At 39.3% G+C, this 24235-nt stretch overlaps 1 protein-coding gene across 1 annotated transcript in view; it reads right to left on the reverse strand.

Moving 5' to 3' along the window:
- ANKFN1 (ankyrin repeat and fibronectin type III domain containing 1) overlaps positions 1–23970 on the reverse strand; it is a 66176-nt gene extending 42206 nt beyond the window's left edge. Inside the window, exons 1-5 of the mRNA XM_066565981.1 lie at positions 23503–23970; positions 18641–18842; positions 11323–11533; positions 6343–6537; positions 4216–4329 (exon numbers count right to left, since the gene is read on the reverse strand). Of these exons, the coding sequence (XP_066422078.1) occupies positions 4216–4329; positions 6343–6537; positions 11323–11533; positions 18641–18826 (706 nt within the window). The 5' untranslated portion in view covers positions 18827–18842; positions 23503–23970. The remainder of the gene's footprint in view (positions 1–4215; positions 4330–6342; positions 6538–11322; positions 11534–18640; positions 18843–23502) is intronic.
- Between the last annotated feature and the right edge of the window lie 265 nt (positions 23971–24235).

Consider the following 24235-nt stretch of genomic DNA (forward strand, 5'->3'; position numbering starts at 1 on the left):
CTCCTTTCTTGATCTAAGCCAACCTATTTTGTTTTGTTTTGTGTTTTAAAGAGCTACACTGACTGAAAATAAAAATCTCTCCATCCAAAAGAAATCCTGGAAGGCAGCCGGGAAGTTCTAACAAACATGAAATACTCTGCTAAAAGACCAAACTAAACAAAAAGGTAACAAGGGCTAAAGTGGCCCAGACAGCTCAGCATCACTATCTGGAAAATAACTTGGCATTCACAGCTACAACCAAACAGAGAAGATTAGCTTTGTTTGCTACATCAAACATGTCTTTCTTCCTCTCTCTTCAAACATAAATAGTTCCAGGCTCTAAAATAAATTAGCTCAACTTGGGTTATACAAGCTGTTTCATTTTTTTTCTTCAAAAGGGAATATAGATGTTTGTTTAAAAATTGTAAATAAAATATAAACAGAGATTTTTCATTGCATGGTGATCCTTTCCAGTAGGTAGTGATCAGCACTATGTCCATTTTCCTTCCTTATCCTATACTTTGGTATCACAACATTATTATGACTACTTCTCAGGGGAAATGGATGAAAAAAAATCATGCAGTAAGAAGAGGTTTATCTGTACTTACTCACTGTAAAAGCAAAATAATAATCAGGTTTAAAATCCACAGAAAATAAATATGACAAAATTATTTAACATTACCTTTAATTTTTTTCTTTGAAAAATCCTTCTTTCTTTATGTGTATGTGCTGTGTGGAACATGCAAACCCAAAAAACCTGGTTAGTGAAAGACAACAGTTCTTAAAGTCCAGCAAGCACTTGCTGCTTGTCTCTAGTAGGATGTTCCTGGGAGCTGAGTGCTGTCTGAGTGCTGATTATGCTGCTGTGGGGTGTTTTTAGGAGATGGTTGCAGTGCTGCACCTCAGGGATAGCAAAACATCCTGCAGTACCAATGTGGTGGTGTAAACAGAAGGCTCTCCCTGGCATCAAACTGTGGCAAAATGTTTTGTATGTTAACATGGAAGGTTTTGATTGTGTTTTCAAAGATGTAAAACTAAAGCAGGTCCTAAGTACTTCCATGGTGGGATGTGAAGTTTGGCTCTAGGGCACAATTAGCCAAGGGCAGGGTTTTTTTCCCCTCAATATTACAGTGATGCTTCACATCCTTCCTAAAACTGGCTGGAGCGAGGTGTCTCTGGCTTGGAGTCTTTCTTAGCATGGAGCAGATTATTACTTTTATTATTGATTTATGCCATGGCTGTCTGCTTCCAGCCTCAAAACACTTTACTAAGTTACAGTATACTTAGGAATCATTTCACATCAGCCACCACCACGCTGCAGCCTGCTCCAGAGGGAAACTGAAGGGAGCCATTAGGATGGTGCCTGCAACATTAAACAACAATCCAGGAGAGGAAGTAAAGAATACTCTGGCTCCTTAAAGCAATGGCTGAACAGAATGCAGTCACTGAGCTGCCATCCAGCTGGGACACCAAAGTCAATACCCATTCACCGTGTGTGGTTAAAATTAAATCTCCTAATGAAGTGAGATGGTTTTAGTGGTTAGAGAGTGAGTGCAAAGTATTATTCTCCTGTATGATTATTTGTAAGTTATACAGCTAACAAGGGAAAAGATCACACACAGGAAAACAGCAGACAGTTAGATAATGTTCCAAGCCCAGTTTCTAAAAAACATTTGGGCAAATAAACCTTTGGGGAAAAAAAAAAAAAAGAAAAAAAAAAAAGAAAGAAAGAAAAAAGAAAGATGACACAGGATAAATTGAATTGGCAGTTTTTCACTGTTTTTAGGGAACTAAACTAAGCCGAACAGAATTGATGTCAGTTTTTATTCCCTACAGTTCAGGTCCAGAGAAAAGAACATTATTAGTTTCTGTTAATGAGCAGGTATTCCCTAAACACTGATGCAAATGCTCCTGAATTTTAATTTGCTTAGAAAAAGAAATGGTAAAGTATTGAAGGGGGGAAAACCCCACATCAACAGCCTTTTTTTTTTTTTGTCCAGAAATAGCAAAATACTTCGGTGGTTTTCTGGACAGGAGGTTTATATATCTGACTAAAAAGATCCTCACACTTTGTTATCAAGCTCTCCTTTCAGGGCTAGTAATTGTTAGCTGGTTCTAATCATTCTTGCAAGTGATCATTTGAAAGGTTCATTTTATGACCCCTCAAAGTAGCACAAAGAATCTCACTCCATAATGTAATAAACAATTCTACAACCAGTGCTTAATTAATTCCTGAAAGTCACCAAAAGGAGCTATTAATGATCTTTCTTTTTATCTAACCATAAATATACAAGTCTCTTGGGATAAAGGATTAAAAAAGAATATTCTGACAAGACTAACTGTCAACTTGATGAAGCATAAAATGATCATGAGTGAAGGTAATTCAAAATACAGGGCAGTGCTACCTGGTCTGATCAGAAAGTTAGGTCAGGTTGGATTAAATTTTTCTGAATGCTGTGTTTATCAAAAAAAGGACACCACTGACATGGTACAAACCAGACTCAACCTAAATGAATACCCAAGAGAAAAGTAACGCAACCTTCACAAAATTATTTTTAAAAATGAACTCTGTTTGGGAATGTGATTTTCTGTAAAAATACCAAGAATCATTATAATTAGAGGTGGACAATGTTTCAGGGTTATTTAAAATACAACTATTACAAAGAACAGTCTGATATTTTCTAGAAAACTTTTTGTTTTAGGAGGTGGTGGTGTTTTAGGAGCCCAAGTATTGTTTTCTCAAGTAAATCAGGCAGTGGGAAGCTCTTAAATGAAATTTAGTTTCCTGGCAACACAACCCATTGCTGAAAATTAGATTTAGGCTTCTAAAGGGCTTTGATGTTTTTGAAAATCACACTTCCTGCAGCACTGCACACTGACTAGGTGTAATACATTAATTTGCCTTCTACTGAGGCTGTCAGGGCATTATCACTTTGATGGCCTCAGTAGTGTCTGCGAGGTTGTTTTTTTTTTTTTTTTAATAGAATGCAAAAAATTATTTTGCTGGCCCTAGCCAGTGATGAGTGGAATCTGTGACCAGAAGCAGGAGGAGGAAGGAAAGAGACAATGTACCTTTTCCAAAATAAACTCCTGTAGTGCTTTGGGAGCTTGTGCTGGTGCCAGTGGAGTCTGTGCACTGCCTGTCCCACTTTTGGAAGGGCTCCCTGAGCTGCTGGACCCTCGAGGGACGGGGTCTGTCTGAATTTCTCCTCTTGAAACCATCCCTAGGACACCCCCATGGAAACATGAAACATTCCCCACCACACAGCCAGGACAGTGCTGCCTGTGAGTATGGGAACTTCAGGTTTAGGCACCTCTGAAAGGAGTTTTCAATGATTAACACAAAGAAACAAACACAGCAGAAAGCATGAAGGGAGAGGACTTTGAGGCTCCCACTCCTTGACTCCCCTGGGCAGGGCCAAGGAGGCTTCAGATCCCCAGTCCCTTGACCTGTGGGAGGATTCATGCTTCCACTGCAAGCTGGAGGCTGTGGATTGCGGTGCTGAACACTGAAGAACTTACTGTTCCAAAGATTGTAGAAAACCTGAAAGTTCCTTTAAACAGGAAATTTAAAAAATTCTAATTTTTGTTCTAATCTTCAATAAAACTTGCTTTTTTCCTTAATGTTGGAATTTCCTGTGGAACAGAAATTCTGTTTTAAAACCATCTCTATTCAACAGGGCTATTCAGATGGAAGCATTTTCTTATTCATTCCACTTTGCAACTAACTGGTGCCACCCCAAATGTATCACTCTTCCAAGAATGATGTGGCAGCCCTGGAATAGCTAATTAATTGGGCTCTATGATGCCTGTGCCAGAAGTTTCAGCTTCCAGAGGCATTCCTTTAAGGAATGGTGGTGTGGGTTTGGCTTTTACAAGGATACACATGGTTTCAGGAGCCCACAGGCACCAAAAGTTAGTTTGTGTTTTGTAACTGCTCATCTCAACCCAGTCATTGAGCTGATGTCTTAACCACAGTGAGTCAAGCAAACTTCTTCAAAGCACTCATGGAGAAAGCTTTTGGTTAATTTATTTTTCTTTTTTTTTAAATAAAAATTTTGTCCTTGGGTAATCTTTCAAGAAAATTCCACTTCTATGTCTGTTTACTGGGAAAATAATTACATTTAAACACTACTTGCATCATAATATAACCTCTTGCATATAAATACCTTTGCCACTTAGCCCTCAAATTTTTGTACATTGTTAAGGGGAATGAAAGATGTCTAAATCCAGTACCTTTATACTTGGTCACCACAGCTGAGTTGACACTGAGGGGTTCTTGGAAGGTGACAGTGAGTGATGTGCTGCTCGTTACCATGAGACAGACATTGGTTGGCGCCTCGGGGGCTCCTGGGAGAGAAGAGAAAACATCAGCTCCTCAGCACAACAAATCCTATTCAAACAATGTTCCTGAGTCTTCAAAGAACCCACTGAAAATCACCCTGCAATTGTGAGCTTTGGGTTGTAGGTGTTTGTGTTTTCTGCCTTTTGAGCATTTTAATTAGTGACCCTACTAACAATATCCTGCAGACACCATTTGTTTCTATCATGGTTTTTGGCTCCTTTTTACTTAAAAATATCTTCCTGCATATATGTAGCCCAATAAAACAGATCCATGCTAATTATGTCAATGAAAAGCCCCTATAAATCTCTTGGGGTGGATAAGAGGAGAAGGAAAGGACAAAACCACAAAGAGCTAATGAAAACTTGATGGTTTCACTAACAAACTCAAATTTATCAAAAACCAGAAAATATTTTTATGTTATTGGGATTCAAAAATTGCAAATTCCGCAAATGTTTTGGTGTAATAGTTCCAAAATATAGTTGTCAATTGGGGTCTAACATTTTTGTTTAAAAAAGAAAAGGGGAAAAAAAAAGCTTAATCTGCAGAATATCAATAGACTCAATTCAGAAATCAAATACAAAAATGTCATGACTTACTGCTGGGATTGATTTAAAACGTCAGTATATTAACTTTCACTATTTCTGTATTTCCTGTATTTAGTATCTAAGAGAAGGAGCACTACATCTGTCTTGAAGAAATAACCTTAACATACAATAAATTTGCAAAAATTATTTGTGAGTACATTTATACAAAGATGGTTTTAAAAATGTTAATGGCAATGATTGTATTCCATCACATAGGATACAGCTAAAAGATCCACATGTCTAGAAACAATTCAGGCCTGTTTACTCCTTCACTTGGGCCCAAATTCCATTTAATTTGGATACAGACTCACTTGTACAACTGTTTAAAGTGACTCAATTTTTGGCTGAGGTGATGAAATGGATATCAAAATTAAGATTAGTGCTTATCAAAATTAAGGTTAAATTTTCACAATATTTATGTGCCAAATGAAATTTCACTGCTTGATCAAATATTTAGAACAATCCTAGTAAGTTCTTTTGAAAAATAATCAAATTACAACAGAGAAAAGGCCAACGTCTCCATCTCTCTTCCTGCCTATTCATATGTTGTTTTATAGCATACTGTTTTAAATTCTGAACATGTTAAATGAGATCCAGGAGTGAATGTGAAAAGAGATAAGCAGGGCATAATCATTGCATCCTGAATGAAGAGTTGGTATATTGGATGTTGTATTAATTTTATGCAACCTAAGGAGCCATGTGCTTGTTTCTCTCAGATATTTGGTCCTTTTATTGTTCTAACAGCCATTTCCTTCTCCCTCTTGGAAAGGCCATTTCGCCTTTGTGCCTCATTTTCCTCATCCCAACCTCCTCCAGCCCCCACTCACAGTAGTGCCGTGAGGATCAGCATGTTTGGAGAGGGTTCTCAGCTGCAGATTCCTGACTGGAATTTTGCTGCTTCCCTGTACTTGATGTCATTTTTGCCTTTTTTCATTTTATATGTTCTCTGTATTCTCCACACCTATATTTGGAGCTCTGTAGCCTGTTGTATTAGTAGCTAGTTTGCCCAGTGCTTTTCCATAGCCTTTCCTTAAGGAGAAAGACAAAACAAATTCCAGAGCTCCAAGCCCTGGGAGGTGCAGGGTCCCAGTGCTGTCTTGGTTCTTCCTGGGAACCAAGGCTGAGAACAACTCGTTGAGATCCATTTCATGAACAGAGCACAGCCCGTGCCAAGGGGGGAACTCCAGACAAGGGGCTTGACCTGGGGGGCGGGATTGCATCACCACTTATCCTCCTAATTGGTGCTTTTTATCCATTATGCTAATTTCCTAAAACCTATAAAAATGTACTCATCCCTGTAGGGGTGGGCTTTTGTGGACATCTTTCTATAACTGCCCCTGGAGGCCTTCAAATAAAGATTCTTTTTTTTATTACCTCCTTATGAAAATTACCTCGAGTTTCATTTCCAAGTTGAGAAAAAGGCAACATACTCACGGGCATGCTCATAGCCGGCCTTCATGCGCTGGTAGAGCCTGGCCCTCCACTCCCAGCCCCTGAGCTGCTTCTCCCTCTCGGTGCTCTCCGTGCCCAGCCCTTCACTCGCTGCCTGCGCCGATAACTCCGTCACTCTCTGCTGGGCCTCCTGCACCAGCATGCTCAGGTGCACAGACCTGCTCTCCACGGTCACAACTGCCAGGAAAAGAGGGAAATAGGTAGTGCTTGGCAAAATGTTGGCCGTGCTCAGAACGCATCTTAGGTTACAACGTAAGATGTACCCAAAAGTGTGTATTCTATCACCATCTTCATAAGCTGTTAAAACCAGGTGGGGGAGAGTTCCTTATTTCCTTCATGCCTCATCCCTGATAACTCTGAGGGATCTCTTCTGTTAATGGGCCATTGAGTGTCACTGCATGGCTGATAAAATGACATCATCCCATTGGGAGATGCTCCACCCAGGGGGAGGAACCAAGCATTCCTACCTGGATATGATCTGAGGTTTGGAACACCACAGCAGCCTTTTCTCCACTTGTTCTCAGAGGACAAGGCCTCCATAACCACCACTGGACCTTCAGAGGAAAATTGAGCCTTTCTACAGGATCACCACTTCAACAGAACCACATTTGTCACTCCAGGAGAATTGCAGCCAGCATTTAATCTGACTGCTACCTGCACCCTGAACAACAGGGTGTCAGGTTGTATTCTGACAGTGTTTCTGTATTATTGCATTTATTTTAATTTTCCTTAAAGATCTGGCCACTTAAATGTCATTAACAGCATTAATAAATTTGCCACATTTTTTCCTCAGGTATTTCTCATATGCTTAGAGTTGTCTTAATTAGACTGAAATTGCATATCTGTTGTAAGTCAGAATATGAAAACCAAGCTCAAATAATAACCTTGCTCTTTAACCTCTGCTTCGGTATAATATTGTAAACTTACATTAAAAAAAAGGAGATTGTACTGGTTACAAACACAATATATAAACTTCACCAAACAAGAAGAGAATCTGATAGGCAAAACTAAGAATTTTTTGTGCCTAAGGTCCATGGCTGGTAAATTCATCTCTTTCCAGCTTTTTGTGTCACAGTTTTGTCTAGAGAATTTAATTAGTCCTCTGATAGGCAGTGAGCAGCTTGCCACATGGAGATTTTTTCCTCCCATGCTCAGAATAATATTAATTTGATGTTTAGCAGTTCGTATTTTCTGTGTGAACTATTGTGGGCTACATCAAGGTGAAAATTAAGATCACATAGGTTACAAACTAGAATAGGTTTGATTTTAGCCCAAGTTCCCAAACAAGCCCCTTGATTGTACAGTGAATTGTGGTGAATCAAGTCCTATTTTCAGAGTTGCTCTTAGCCTAAAATTTTTCAATCTGCAGTTTAGAAAGTAGGACTTGTAAAGATGCTTAATTTGAAAATAAATGCAGGTATTGATTTGGTTTTCAATATGCAGGAAAGAGTGCACAAGAGAAGGAATTCTGAAATCACAGAAAATCACTTTGGTGTTTGGTGTTTTTGCAGAAGAGCTCTGAGATAGCCTTAATTTAAAGGACCTCTTTTTTCCATAATCAGTGCCCTGGCACATGTGGCTTCTCTTAGCAATAGTGAGGAATTGCTAAGTAGAGACAGACAGACTCTTGGTTGCCCCAAGTCTTTCACAGGAACAGCAGGAGTCTTACACAGACTGAACCCATCATTCACTTGCACAAGTCAGGAGCAGCAGACATTTCTGAAAACATCAAACTGTACCATATAAAGCACCAAGACTCTCATAGGTTTTTGACACCAAAACACGACAGGAGCAAATATGTATGTGGATATGAATGCATTATTTCTAAACTGGGATTATATGGGACAAATTAGATTGGAAAGGACCTTCTCTAGACAAAGGACCTTCTCTTCAAAACAGGCTCAGCCAAGAGGTCAGAATGAGTTACTGCAGGTATTTTCCAGTCTGGTCTTGAAAACTTCCCAGGATGGATGGAGATAGTTCCACTGCTTCATTGTCCTTATAGTGAAAAAGTGTTTGTTTTATCCAGCCTGCATCTCTCATTTTAACTTTTGTCTCTGTCTCTCATAACAGTATGACAGCTAGAGTTTAGCAGAGTCTAAGAATAACCCTATTGATGTGAAAAGTGGCCTGGGATCTTTACAGCCACAGGAGAACAAAGAATTACTCAACACCTCTGACATCCAAAGGGTTGTTTTTGAAGAATGTTTGTCTCTAAGACTTTGCTTTCAGAAGCTGGCTTGAAGCCAGCCTTCTTAAGTTTGATCATTCTTCATATGGACATCAGGGACATATGGCCAGGCTCCCTGGAACCTGCTCGTATCCTCAGAACTGTTGTTTACTGGGAGGCCAGAGGTGATAGGGTTTCCTGGATCCATGCCTACAATAAACATGCAACACATCTGATAGCACAACAGGACTGAGGAAGGAGATTTTATGTGCCAGAGCTTCAGGTGGTTGAGCATTGGCATTGGTTCAAGTTCTCACTAAGGATCTGGCTCTATCTGTTTAATCAAGGCTCAGATCCACATTTGTCGAGTCTCTGATGTCCAATCAGCCAGTGGGAATTTTAATCTTATTTTTATTTGGGTTCACATGAACAAGCCAAACCATGAGTATACGATAAATGATAGTAACTGAAAAGATAACACTTTGTCTTCTCCCCAGCTAAATTAATATTTTAAACGCTCTGCTCTCTGATCTTAGTTACTTTGTTTATAAAAGATGTTGGGTTCCTGTTGAGATTTATACAATCTGAGTTCCATGTGGAGATGAAGATCACAGTTTTACTTTCTATTGCTTTATCTGCTGCTGTTCCAGGCAGAAATCCAGGTGATACAGATGGAAACTATCTGTCCTCCAGATCCTCTTTTCTGCAGAGTTAGGTTAGAGGCTATAATGAAATTTCAGCTGGATCACTACAGCTAATATATACAGTGAAAGAGCAGAGGTTTTCTGTGAAGGAAGCTGTTTGTTTGCACTTGGAATGAGGAATTCTTCCATTCCACCTTTTCCCAGCTCTGTGCATCTGTCTTGTACACTTCTAATCCCATTAAGACATGCTGTGTCCAGTCCCAAAACTGGGTGAGTCAGGATTTTACCCTCCCATTCAGCCTGCAGAAGTCTTGCTCAATTGCCCACCACAGAGGAATGAAAATGCTCCTGCTGGGTGCTGGATCATGTTCCTGCAGCCCTGAGATGATACAAAAAGGATTTAATTTGAACAGGGTTGGTTGAGTACGAAAAGCAGAGCAGAAAGTATGGACGAAATAGAAGGTGACTGCCATCAGTTCCACAAGAGTGAAGCCATGCACAAAGATGCTCTGAAACTTTGTTCTGAGGGCTGAAAATAAGTTTTTGCATTTCACTGTCAAACAGCCACTGCAAACCTTTCAGGTAAGAAATCCAAACAGAATGATCGTTTGCTTTTTACTGGGAATGTTTCATCCATTATTTCAATCAGAAAAACTAAAAATCAAGATAAGTGAAGTGGAAATTTGGTGGCTATATTTTGAAATGGAAATTAGGTGGTTATATATTCATATTCTCTGTGTTCATAGGCATGTTTGCATTAATTACAGGAAATGAATACTAATTTATGATTGCCCCTGCTCACCATCAGACTGCATTTATTTACAGATGAGGTCAATGAAAAATTAGTTTAGTCTTTTTTACTGCTGTTTAGAACACTCAAGACTGTGTTTTCCTCTAGATTTGTCATGGTTAATGAATGTTGCTTCAGCAGTCAATCATGTACTCTAAATGCTGTCACACTTTTTTTTAAAGCCTCAGTCATGAACCATGACAGAAAAATAAACAAATAAATATAAAACTAAAAAACTCTTTTCACTGAGCAGCTACACTATGCAAAAATCTCCAGGGAAGGTTAAAGGAGGCCAGAATAAATGATAATATAAGTGCTGTGGATATAGAAAAGCAATAAAGGTGTACCAACACTGAGGGTCTGGCAAAAAAACTCAACATGCACATGCACACACACTCTCCAGTGAAAAAACTGGCAATGTTAGTAGCCTCAAGGTGCAATTTCCTGGAGCACTGAGATTGACATGCCAGCACTAAATGTTGTTAATTTAACTAACTTCAAATTAATGGCAGAGTCTGCAGTGGCCGAACCCCTCAAACACAGTCTCATTATAGCCTTGCTGGGAATGTCCTAAATATAGGCATTGACAGTTTAAAACAAATTCTCTTACATCGGGGTATTTTTAGACCCACATAAGGCGTCAGAGTTTGTGTCATGGTATATGGTTGATTAATTGGGTTGGTAAGTCACCCTCCAACCCACAAACCGGGCATAAAAAGCCTCATGAAGGAATACAAAGAAGTTTTATAACTACAATATGTAGTTATAAGCAATATTGGTATTCCAGTAAAATGAGGTCTGTTTTTTGTATAGGTCTTCTCTGGTTTTGTAGAACTTTGAAATTCTCATTTAAGTGGGCTTTTAGGCCATTTGAAGACCAGTGGTGAGGGGTCTGTGGGGAATGGAAGTGATAGATTTCAATACAACCAGCCTCCTGAAGGCATAGCCAAAATCAAAAGGATAATAAAAATAAAGCAAAGTCTAGACAACCCATCATCCTTTCATTTTTGATGACAAACTTTGCATTTCAGACCACGATCTTTGAATCACTGAGTTCCTGTTGCCATATTTTTAAAGATTTTTTTCTCAAGGTTGCTATTAACACAGCTGCCCCAGTGTTAATCACATTAGAAGCTCAACATGATTGATTAGTTGGTGTATCTGAGAGAGAGAAAACAAATCTACTGAGCACGTATTCAATGAGCAGATATTGCTGCAAATATCCTCCAGCACTCTTGTTATAATCATCTTCATGATAAAACCAGGCAATTTTTGTGTGTCGTGTAATTGATTTTCACTAACAGCAGAACTGATCTCATACAAGCAATTATCTAAGTCAATTTGTGTTCTTTACTTACAATGTGGGCTTTCCTTTGCCCCAACATGCAGAAGGGTCCTGGCAATGGGGACGTTGTTTGTCAAAATGGCAATATCCAAAGGAGTGAGTCCCTCACTGTTTGGTGTGTTCAGGTCCAGTTCCTCCAGGGTGTATTGATAAAGAAGAATCTGAACAGCATCCAGGTCCTGCTGCTCTACAGCCTCAAACATAGCTTCATTGCACTGGAAGTTCTGTGTGTCAATAAAGACAGAAATTCAGTAAAACTTTTCATATGTTAGTGCTTTATAATAAAGAAAATTTGTGTCTTGTGAGTTTGCTCCTTAAAATGAAATATTGTGCCTCCAGCCCCAACTTAGCCTCAGCTTGAAGCAAGGCAAAGTTTGCAGCAAAAGTGAGCTTGGTCTATCCCTGGAGTGCTTGAAATTGCTTCAGGTCTGTGGGAAAATTCAAGTGACATTCAAATCCATACGAAACAAACACATTTTTATTTAGACATCTGTCCTGTAATCAAACTGTATGAGCAACATTATGTTTGCAGTGAGAAAGTGGATGACACACTACAATTTTGGCAGAGCCTTGGACTACTGAATTTTTCAAACTCAACATTTCAAGTAGATCAGATTATGAAAATCCATATCAAATAAGCAGTTCTGCAGAGAAACCTTCCCAGTTCCAGTGTGACCCAGTGTGTTCATTCTACCACCTCAGTTATTTCTAGGTGCCTGTATTATTGCTTTTAAATCGTAACTAGAGGAAACTTTGAAATTTGTAGGCCTTAAAAACAGAAGTAGAAATGGGACTGAAAATTGGACTGTCCAGTCTAAGCAGCAGAGAGCACAAGCAGCCAAACATGAGAACTTCCACAGCACCAACTCTCAGGCAGGGAGAACCACTGAACCTTTTCCTTAGCAATGTCAAGGAGATAAAGGAATGGCACAGTACAAAGGCCCCTGTTGTTTCCTAATTGAGCTGGGGAGAAGCAGGTGCAGGAGAGTAGCAGGGCCTGCAGGTTTCTTTTATGAGAACATCCTTCTGGAGCCTGCAGTAATGACAAGTTATTTGCCAAGATTCTTTAAATTCTCTCCCAGTGTCCCATTGCCATAATTACCTGATAGGGTTTTTCCCTCTTTGGAATGAATTAGCAGGAGCAAGAGGCCCAGGAAGGCAAGGAGGGCTCAAAGCACAGATTCAGATACACAGTGTAAACCAGCTCCCTGTGTCCCAAAACCACTGAGAAAATTCTCATCACAGAATGCACTCTTTATTCCATGAAATACATATTGAACTGAAACCATCTTCTACTGTGATTGGAAGCTAACACTTCAACCACACTAAAACTTCATTTTCTTTTTAAAATATCAATTTATCAATAGCTTTATTGGGCGTATCTGTGTCCAAGTTTGCTCTCAGTGAAACAACATTGGCCTGCTGGAACATCTGTGTGTCTCCTTCTAAAACACATGGACTAAGGGTTTCCAAACACTTCTGGAAACTGCAGTCCCCAGCTCCACCTTGGAATTTCATCAGTTCTACGGGAGCTTTTTTTCAGTGTGCTTGAAGTTAAAAGTGTCTTCTGAAATTTTCAGGCGTGACAAGGGTCTTCTGGTCTACTTTTGCATGTGAAATATTGGTACCACACTGAGAAATTGCAACGGTGCTGTTAGCTAAAAGTTTTAGTAGGGAGGGACCCCATCAGTGCTGAATATTGGGGATCAGCAGAACAGGAGGACGAGCGTGCAGAAGGTGCCCTGTACCCCAAACTGCCAATGTAAAGAAATGAGATATTTATGTTACGATGACAATCTAAGGGTGAGATGAGCTATGCAGCAATAATGCAAATCTAGGACAGTAGTGCTGACTTGGGAATCACCTTGTAGACACTGGAGTACTGAACAGCTCATGCTGGAGAAATATTTTTTCTGTAGGTTTCCATGCAGAATAAAAGATACGACTGAAACATCAGTGCTGTTCATGGGGTTCTGTCACATTCTTGGGTTTAGACTCTTCTCCAAATGGTAAGACTCAGGTTTAATTTTATAATCAGATACTTAGGCCATACTCTGGGGTTGGTATGAGATAAAAAATCTCAGAAAAAGGCACAGTTGAATGGTAAGCAGCTCTATTCAAGATAAAAAGGGTTTGTAAGGACATACACTGTCATTAGACAGAGCACATGTCCAGAAAATTTTAAAAAAGAAGACAGCACATATTTCTCTTGTTATAAGGGAAAACTTTAAAAATGTCAGAAATTTTTACTGCAATGCAGTAAATACTTCTTATCACTCCAGTAGTTCCACACACCTGCTGTCTTGCTTATGTAACACCTTTATAATCTTGATATCAGAAACCTAAACCTTACACTTATTCTGGTGTTTTGCCCATACCCTGAAAGGATGAAGTGCTCTTGCTAGAAATCAAAAGAATTTTAAGTAATTATAATTACACAATATTTTAATTATTGGTATGATTCTGATACTTCTGTACGTCTTCATCTCCACTCAACAGTGATATTGATTTAATAGCTGTATGTCACTGTATTGTGCACTCAAAATTAACATACAGAGAGCACTGATGTTTGAAGTACAGAGGTAAAAGAAAGCTTGCTCTTCACTCTATGAGACTTTATTATTATGATGCAGAATTGTGAACAGATGGACTTTTTAAGCATATTACTCTTGTAACTGTTCACAGCTATGAAAATCTACTTATTTATTTAGCAGTGAATTAATCAAAGCATATTACAAGAGCATATTACAATTCCTTCAATTGGTTGAAGGAAACTGAATGACTGCATTGGTCTGCATTTCTTTTAGTTAAGTTCATTTTTGGAAACAGTCTGGGGGCAAAACAAAAAGGTAAAGCTGATGATATTACTGAGTGAAAGGCTGTGGTGCTCACTCAGGACAGGAAGGTAGTTATTTCTCTCTTCACATTTTGCCTTCTGTAGCACTGTGTACCCACATAGTTTTCCCTTTTTTAAAAAACAGAATAAGTAATTATCTTTTGATTTGCTTTACATATGTGCACAAAAGTTAAATGAGCTAGCATTTGTAGAGTGCTACTCTAAGTGCTCAATATCATTATTTGGCTTTAATTCAAATTTTGTGAGAAACTCAGGAAATCTTGTACTACATCTCCTAAGTTTCTTCCATTGTACAAACCAAAAATTCACTATTACATGATAATAAAAGAGAGATGGCTAATTTCACTATTATAGCTGAAATTAACCCAAATTATGGCCAACAAAAGCATTTTTTCCTTTTTAAATATACACACTCACACACACCCCTTAACAGATTTTACCTACCTGTCAGATTGCTGTAGAATTCTTATAAAAATTTTGATTTAAACTGGGGTTTTTTGCTTATCATGATTTAGACCTGCTGGTGTGCTTTGAAAATGCATCCTCAGACTTCTGCTTGCCAAATGAAATACCTGAAGTATTTGTGAAATTTTGGCCCTAAGAAGTAAGTTGCTGAGCAGAATCTAAGCACATGTTTAAGTTAAATTTGTCGTAAACGCTGTTGCCAACTGACCTGCTGGCAAGAACGTTTCACCAAAAGGGAAAAAATAAAAGCAAATTTCTATTTCTTCATTTCATTAGAAATCTGATTGAAAAAGCTGCACTGATTTAAACGAGAAACAGAGCATGACTATTATAAGCTGCTTCATCCAATCCAAACAATGACAAGATTAAATTGCAAATATCAGGTTTTCCAAACTAGCAATTCAGACACAGGCAATAGGCTGAAATACATTGGCAAGTTTTGTAACTTCAAAGAGTGTAAAATCATGGCAGCTGTGATGTGGCCTTTCTAAATGGTCATGTGTGCATCCCTTATCCATAGAAGAGCATATCAAACTCTGCTAGACAGTCAAAAAACATCCAGGAGAGGCAGCAAAGTATCTATTACATCTTCACCCATGCTAGTGAACTGCCCCATTTGGAAAGCTGCATCCAGCCCAGCTCTCCAAGTCCAGACATTCTACACACCTGACCAACTTTTCCCTATTTGCTTTCACACAGAAAACAGAAATATATTTGAAAATAATGTAGTTTGCTGCAAAAAGCTTATCACATTCCATGTAGAAGGCTCTCTGGTATTGCAGCATGTTTCAGACATCTGCAGCCTTGGGATAAGAAATCCAAACAGGTATAAGGAGTAATATCCTTAAACCCCAGTGCTCCATTTTAGTCCAGCTGATATTGTCACAAATACCAATAAGAGCAATCATTTACCTTTACTAGATAACTTTCTTCTGCTCTGAAAGGAAAAAAGCATTAAATTCAAAGGAAAACTTGATCACATTTAAAAGTGATTGGGTGAAGTTTAGGAGCAGTTTTTACATTGCTTTTTCCTTGACTCAGTCCTGCAGCCTCTAATCATTAGCTGGACAGCTGTGCTATGTGATTAATTTATTTAGGTGTTGCTGTGATGCACAAATGTATATACTGAAAAGAACTACAGTATTGCTTTGCAGTAAGTAATAACCATGTTCCAGTAAGTGATTCAGTGCCAGAGTGTTTAGAAATGCAATCTTATGTAGCTTAATTAAAATGAAGTGCCCCTTTCAAGCTATTTGCTCTAAGTTTGACTGAAAAAGTCCACTATGTACTACTGGAGTTGGAAAAAGTGGTAAAGTAGTTTCTGCAAAGACTTGTTTTGATAAACATGAGTTCAAGAATAAAGCTATTTTGGGACATTGCTATGTCTGCAGCAAGACAACAATTTACTGAATGGAAAGTGTTGCACAGCAAGAGAGAGTGGAAAGAAAACTCTTCACAAGCCAAAGCTGAAAGAAAACAAATTCTAACAAATGTTGTTCACTTGTCTGGAGACATGATTTTACTCCTTGACTTAGCTCAGCAGCACAGAAACTCAATGATTAGAAAATACATGAGCTAGCAATTTGACCTGGAATATTTCCACCCCTTCACTAATAGTTTTCTTGCTATTTTATTTTATAAATCCTAGTTTATTTCTAGGGAAAACTGGGAAAACAACAAGCAGAATGGATAGAATGGGATCCAGAGCTCTCAAGTTCAGTGGGAGTCTATTCACTGCCTGTTGTGGACCCTGAGCTAGTGATACCTGGAGGTGATACCTGGAGGTTCCTCTGCTGGGTTTTTGTCAGTGACAAAAGCTGTGACACTCCCATGACAGTGTAGTGGGCTGGGGGAACAAAGCACAGATATGTCTGTGTCCCATTAAATCCCCAACCACACAACATAAAATCAAGTCTCCTAATGATGATAACTGATGGAATAGGCACTCCCACTGCTGGCAGATCAGAGTGAAAAGGGACAGATCTGAGGTTCTGAGTTACTGGTTCAGGGTTAGCAGAGGCCCCCAGCAGCAGTGCCCTGCTCCTCTGTCTTTTGGCTCAGCTCACTGGCAATTTCTCTTCTTATTAGTGAAGTATGACAGAAGAGCCCATGTTTGAAGGAAAATGTAATCTGAAAGGTGTATTTAGATAAACACTGCTCAGAAGATATGGTCACAGACTGGCATTCATTCAGCCTACATGTCAGTCTGCTCTGGCATGTCCCCAGCACTGGTTTATCCTCCTCCTTCACTCCCTCAGTCACGCTTGCAATTGAAGTTGAAAAAAATAAAAGAAGACAAGATAAGATAGTGGCTAAAAAAATTCATCTAAAGAATCTTTCCCCACAGTTCATACTTTGAGACCTCAATTCAAATCATCCTTACAAACTGAAAAGCATTTGGAAACCCAAAGCCTCAGAAGCAGAGCTGCTACAGCTAACACCACAGCTGGCTACCATGAAAAGGCTGTTCTCCAGCTCACTAGCCTTGTTTAAATTTCAAGCCTCTCTTATGAAACAAGAATCTATTGGCTCTGGAAGAGCTGAGAGGAAGCAGCCATGGTCCCCTGCTTCCTTCAGGTCATGGTCTTTCTTCACAGGAGAGAGACAACAGTCTCCACAGGTCATGCAAGGGTCTTCTGACTTTGGGAAAGCACAATCCTAGGGGACAGCATCAGCTAATTGTATTAAAAATAATTTCCAATTCTTGCACTGATTTATATAATACATCTCTTACATAACTTGTGAGTATTAAAGGAGTCTAGAGTGTCCTTTCTCCTTCTGACAAAATGTGATATTTTTGTTATCTGGCCCAGCCATACTGAGTTCAGTCCTGCAATGCACTGAGCATCTGATTGAGTGCAGCAGAGTGCTGGTTCCAAGGGGCATCTCCTGGTGCATTCAAACAATGTCATTAGACTTTGCTCTTCAGTAGTAGAGAAAAACTCTTTCCTTCAAAATAATTCAGAGGAGAAGTTGAAGAATGTGTCTGTTTTTCTTATTTAGGAAAAAGTGGGATTTATTTTGTTTTGGCAATATCCACAAGCAGGTTCATCTTCCCCTAGCAAGTAGAAAAGATTCTGTTGTACACTGAATTTACATTGGGCTGTTATTTCAGAGACAAAGTCCATTCCCTAAAATATGTGCACTGGGGGTTGTGTAACTTCACCAGCACTCACAGCACCGGGAGCCCTTGTGAGGGTTAATTCCATCAGGGGTTTCTATATTTTACTGTGCTGGTACCAGAGTACTGGGCTGGGATTTGGATGGGGTACCCAGGCCAGACTCTTTCACATGTGATCTCTTTCTTCCATAGTGTTATCTACTGACCATCACCACAGTCTGGTAGTAGCCTTACATTTATCTGTCATGCCTGAAAGTTCCATTTGCTCTGTTGTTTGGAAAAATGGAAACTTCTATTAAAAGCCATCTACACTTTTCTCAAAACTGTTTTATTCTTTTCTTGTAAGAGAAACACTTGCATCTATAGATTTAATTCACCTTTTGTCATGTAAGTGCCAAGTTACAACCTTACTCCTAAAATAAAACATCACCAGAAGTTACAACCTTACTCCTAAAATAAAGCATCAGTTATCTACTGACCATCACCACAGTCTGGTAGTAGCCTTACATTTATCTGTCATGCCTGAAAGTTCCATTTGCTCTGTCATGTGGAAAAATGGGAACTTCTATTAAAAGTCATCTTCACTTTTCTCAAATCATGTTTTATTCTTTTCTTGTAAGAGAAACACTTGCATCTATAGATTTAATTCACCTTTTGTCATGTAAGTGCCAAGTTACAACCCTACTCCTAAAATAAAGCATCACCACTTGAGTAGGTAGCCTGTCTTTACCCTTCAAGAAGGTCAAACTCTGTTTTGACAAAGGGTCATTAATGGTAAAGCTAGGAAGAACACACAGCACTCGTCAGGGAACAAAGCAAGATGATGAGAACGTAGAGATGAAAAGGCAGCTGAGGAAGGAGATGGGAGAGGGCAGGGGGCGGTGTTACCATGGAGGCCTTGCGGAGGCTGAGGCGGTCGCAGCGGGATCTGAAGTAGGCCTCGTCGAAGGACGTGTGGCTGCCCTTCAGCTTCTCCGACAGGTTCCGGTAGAGCCGCTTGGCCGCGCTGGGCGACGAGGGCATGCTGTGCTTTTTGCTCTGCAGCAGGCTCAAGTTATGCATTTGCTGGGTCATTCTCAGCCAGGGTTTTCTAGAGGGAAAATAGCAGCTGTTTAGTGAGGTTTTGCTAGACCAGCATCGTTGATCAGAAGTGTGTCACTGAAACACAGTGCAAGGCTGCTGGGCCTAAAATCACTTTCACACACGGCTTCTGCACAGAGGCACATTTGGGGCTTTTTCAGTGGCAAATCCCTCTTTATGGAAATACACTCATGGATATCTATGGAGACAGATAATTAAAGATGAAAAAATAAAACAGAACACCCCAGAATTATTTGCTAATTCATATAGGGAGAAGGAGTTTCAATTAATGAGGGAAACAATGTTTTTGCAGAGTGAGTTCTGGGAATACGGGTGTCAGAAAAAAGTGACACCCAAAAGTAAATGTTGCTATGGACAGTTTCATAACGAGTGGCTTTTTCCTCATGTAGTGGGCAGGCACTGGTTGTGTCTATTTGTTGTATTACTTTATCCTGCTCTGTGTTTGCCCCGTCCGTTTAGAGTACAAACCCTTCCAAGAGCCTCTCTCTGACTGCCTCACCTAATTGGATTTACATATTATCTCATAATTAAACAATACTTTCTGTGCTCTATCATTACAGTAATTTTTCTGTATTAAGAAAAATTGAATTAATATTTAACTCTGGAAGTATGTTATGTGGAAATAATTTTACCTTTTTGAAGAGAAACTAACAATTAGATTTGACCCAACTGCAGACATAGGAAACTATCCCTATGGATTTCTAAGTGAAAAAGTGAAAAAATGCACCATTTCTTCACATATTCCTTTTCCCCTGATGAGTGTGTACACAGATATAAGGCAGAATGCCTCTTTAGGAGACTTCACACATTGAAATAGTAAACCTGGCTACCTTTTCAGAGTATCTTTTCTGGAAATAATATTTTTTTGTACTATGATACAAATTCTTTTTTGTTCTTATGGTTTCAGCCTTCTTCTGAGCAAATTGGATGGCGGGACCAGACTTTAAGGACTATTTCCAGTAAAAGCATTCTTTACTAAACAGTCATTCTGCTGTTGGGGCTGGTTTTGGCAGATATTTGTCCTTAAGATTAAAGACACCACCCAGGTCTCCTAAGCTTTCTACATCTTCCATTCTCACAGTACACTTGGTGAGCAGACACCCTAAGCATAAAAGTATCTCATTACAATTAATTTCACATATTCTCCATGCTCCTGGGGTACTGAAGAGAGACCAGCTCTCTGAAGGAAGAGAGACAGAGTGAACACAATTTTCATATGGGATGAAAAGACTTGTTACATTAGAACAACAGTGTGTGCAATCAAAAGGGAATTATGTGAGCTGCACTCCTGAAATAAATGTGCAAGTGTGGAGATGATCAGAAGCTCTCTGGGACTCAGGAGGCAGCAATACTGCAAGGATTTTTGACTGGTTTTCTCTGAGTTTATGGAGTAAACTGATTATCCACTTCCCACTTTTCTATGTTATTAGAATTTTAAAGAAACTCACAAAGTTACCAAATTTAATAATAATTTAATTCTCAGTTATTGAGAGTAACACAGTTTCTGTTAGTACATAGTGCTACAGATTGTCCCACATAAATTTCTCCCTTTACCTCTGTTTTCAAGAACTACTTCATTTCATCAATAAAGTATGGGTCAAAACACAGACCCAAATAGGGAATAAAAATAGGCCAGGGAGTGCCATAGGCATGTTTGCAAAGGAAGTTTCAATTTTCCAAAATAATCTGATTCCAAGACTACAAGTTTTGAATTCCAAATACCACACAAATACTAACACACAGTTGGGAGTGAACTCAGGATAGAAAGAAGAGTTTGCATTTGCCACACAAACCTAACCAACCTCAAAGAAGAGCAGACCCAACCAATTCTTAATTCAAAGGCAGGTCAGCCTGCTGCACTGTCTACTTTGGGATTATGGGTTTTTATTTGAAAAGCAACAGGCTCAGCACATCTGAGTGGCACAAGAGAGGTTACAAGGTTCATGAAGCCAATATGAGAATTTACTGAGGGGTTGTGTAGATATTTAGGAAGCATTATATATACTATTAATATACATTAAATAGATTAGGAACATCTATTTAGTAGGACTTCTCCTACCTATTGTGGTATTAGTTAAACAAAACAAGAATATGAAGTCCTCCCTGTCTCACTAGACCAAACTACCTGCTTGCTGACTTTAATACTCTCAAGGATTTAAATAATTACAAAAAAAATGGATTTGGAGACAAGCCAGCTTGTCTCCAAAGAAAGCCCTATCTCTACTCCAGCCTTCACTAATGCAGGAAGTGCATTTGTCTCCATCTTCTTCAACTCAGTTGCCCAGATATTTTCACAGAATCTCTTGAAAGTCATCAAGTTCAAGTTTTTCTTGAGAAGTGAGAAGTTGTTTCCAGAATCTCAAATTTCTACAGAGAACAGCTTGACAGCTGCATTTTCTTTTATGAGAAAATACTAACCTGAGTAAGTAAAGGAGAAGCACCTGTCAGTTCTTGGACAGTTTTCCAGGAAATCAGAGTCTTTGGGAGAGGTGCTCTAGTGACACCTGTCCCAATACACATTCAAAACCCAGACAGCTGGCAGGACTGTTTTCTCTGTTTCAATGTCTACACTGTAAAAAGAAACTGGAGTCTCTGTTACAGCATTCTAGAATGCTGGTGTAAGCTTTGAACCAAAGCAAATTTAGGCATCACTGAGGTGCTAATCTGTGTCACCAACCCTGGAAAGGTTCAGAGCAGTTAACTACCAAGCCTGTTTCCCATGGCATGGGTTACTGTTCTTATGGACTGTGACTAAACATAATTTGACTCCAGATATTCCCATTCCTTGGGGTAGCTGGAGTCCTTCCCACCTTGATCTGGTCAATGAACCAGGATTTATCCATTCAGAAGAAAACAGCAGTGTGTTAGTAACCACCTAAACAACAACTTCTGAGGACAGTAACTACAGCATGCCCTTGCCACACGTGGAAGCTTTGCCAGTAAAAAGCCAGAGCAGATCCATAGTCTGACACTGATGGAAGAAGAGAACAGAATCTTTTCTAATCTCATCAATGTTTCTGTGAAGTCAAGAGCGGGTGAATCTATAGCAAAGCTAAGTAAACACCCTCGAAATAGCAGTTAACAATAAAACAGATGGCATCTTTGCTATCCACACAGAATTGGTGATTCACAAATGACTTGAAACATAGATGTGTTCCCTGTATACTCACCATCAATATCCCAAAGAAGTGCAGAGGATAACTGTGGAACAATAAAGCAATAGCTGGAATACTGTGATGTGAACAAGCTGCATTTTTTCACCAGTGTACTGAAACAGTAAAGTGCAAAATGCTACTGCAGATTATATTACTTAGCATCCTTCCTAGTCACATACCAAGTATGAAATGAAAAAAAAAAGGCAAGTTGAATATTCTGTAAAGCTTTCTGGAAGTGGTATCTTATTAGGCTGGAAATGACTAACAGTAGAGCAATAGGAATGAGATTGGGCAGAATCCTGGGTGAAAAGCGTAATAAGAAATAAGGAAAAGAGACAGCTCAATCCACATGGTTCTGTGATGGAAAGCACAGGGTTTTTTGGATGCTGTTATTTTTTTACAGAAACCAACTATTTCATGAGAGTATTTTTAGGCTCCTTTAAAAAGTCATTAATTTTATTTCTTTTACTACCATATCCTTGCCTCAACAATCAGGTGAAGACCTGAAATGCGCATTGTCTTGATTGAAACAACAAATACCCCAGCTGAAATGCACTTAGCCTGAGGATGTGTCATTGTCAGAACTAATTTTTGCAGCACCTGGAAGACTAATCATTTAGAAAAAGAAGATGTGCAGAACAGCCCCATTTGAGATTGTCACGTCTGGAAGCCTCTGCACAAATCTGACATAGGTCAGGATGACATAAGGACCTCTCCATATGGTTTGGAGTAGCCCTGTGTGATCTAATTTGCACCCCTACAGCAAGGTGAGCACTGCAACAGGCAGCACAGCACCAGGTTTTACTGGGAAAGGCAGGACTAGAAAAAATAACAACAGCAGCTCCCCTTATAACCAGATATAATTAAAAGCAGTTTTCATTTCCAAGAATTAAAGAACACAAGTCTTGCAGCAGATCTCTGGGGAAACAGTTACTGCCCTGGAAATACCCATCAAACCAGTGTGACTGTCACTGTGCTACAGCTAGGAACCAAACCAGGGATCAAGGTCTCCCTGGTCATATTTCATACTTCATTCTGCACACATACTTCATCCTGCAGCTTCATCTTTGTGATCAGATTTCTACTTGCACCTAAGCCCTAAACCATTTTATTCCCCATCACCAGGGTCCTTTAAAAGTCAAATTCAAATACAAATGAATATAAAATAGTTACCTTTACGAAAGATTTGTGGTTTTTTTTTTTCCTTTTTAATTGTCAAATACTGACCTAATATTCATGCCCCTCAAAAACATGTTGCAGAGAAAGAAATAGAAATACCTAAATTATAGATCACCCTCTGTTGTTTGTGGCACATACATGCTACACTCTAAAGACAGGTGCATTGGTAGGGCACAGCATAGCTGTAAAAGCATTCTCTTAGGATTTTAGGAAAACAACAGCTGAGAAACCCCTCAGCACTGTATGTTTACGAATCAATCATACTTGAAACTATTAATTAGGAATATGTGCATTAAAGAGTTAAATTTGACTTACCAGCTTAGGCTATCCAAGGCAAAAGGTGAGCAAGTTGCTGTTAATTGTCCCCACTCTTCTTTCAATGAATCACATTAGCTCTGCTGTCTCTGCTGGCTCAGCCTCTGGGCAGAATGAGTAAATCTCTTCCTTACACTGCATGAATGATCAGATATGAAAAAGCCTGTTACTAGTGATTACTGAAGTCCAAGATTGCTGCTAAAACCTCAGAGCAGAACGGTATTTAAAGCAAGTAGTGTTGTATCACAGGTAGAATGTTTGGTGCCTTAACTCTGTCCCAGTTGCCTGTGCAGCTGTAGGAGTGACTAATATGTGAAGCCTCCATGTGAGAGATGCCATGACTTCTGTGTGCTTTTAGCTTGTTGTAGCCTTTAAAATTGATCAGCAGCACAGCGTGCAAGTAGAAAAAATAATTACTGCCAGAGTAAACAAAACTGTGATTGCAATTAATTTGGCATGAAGTATGAGCAAAAAGACATTAATGCAGCCATCCTCAAGCAGCTGTTTTTATGCTAAAACAGTGAGAGGAAGGGGTGAAAATCACAGTGCAGTAGTGCTTGTTGCATGTGATGTATTGTTTCTTCTTTCTCCAAGCAAGCTACCACTCCAGCTGTCTGCAATCATAGCAACAAAAGCAGCAGGCATAGCCATAGCTGTGGGACATCTGCAACACCATTGGAAAGCTCCCAGCCTGAACAGGTTACGCCTCAAAAAGATTATTAAATGGATAACA

The sequence above is a fragment of the Molothrus aeneus genome, chromosome 26 (genome assembly GCF_037042795.1).
Source record: "Molothrus aeneus isolate 106 chromosome 26, BPBGC_Maene_1.0, whole genome shotgun sequence".
NCBI classification, from domain to species: Eukaryota; Metazoa; Chordata; class Aves; order Passeriformes; family Icteridae; genus Molothrus; species Molothrus aeneus.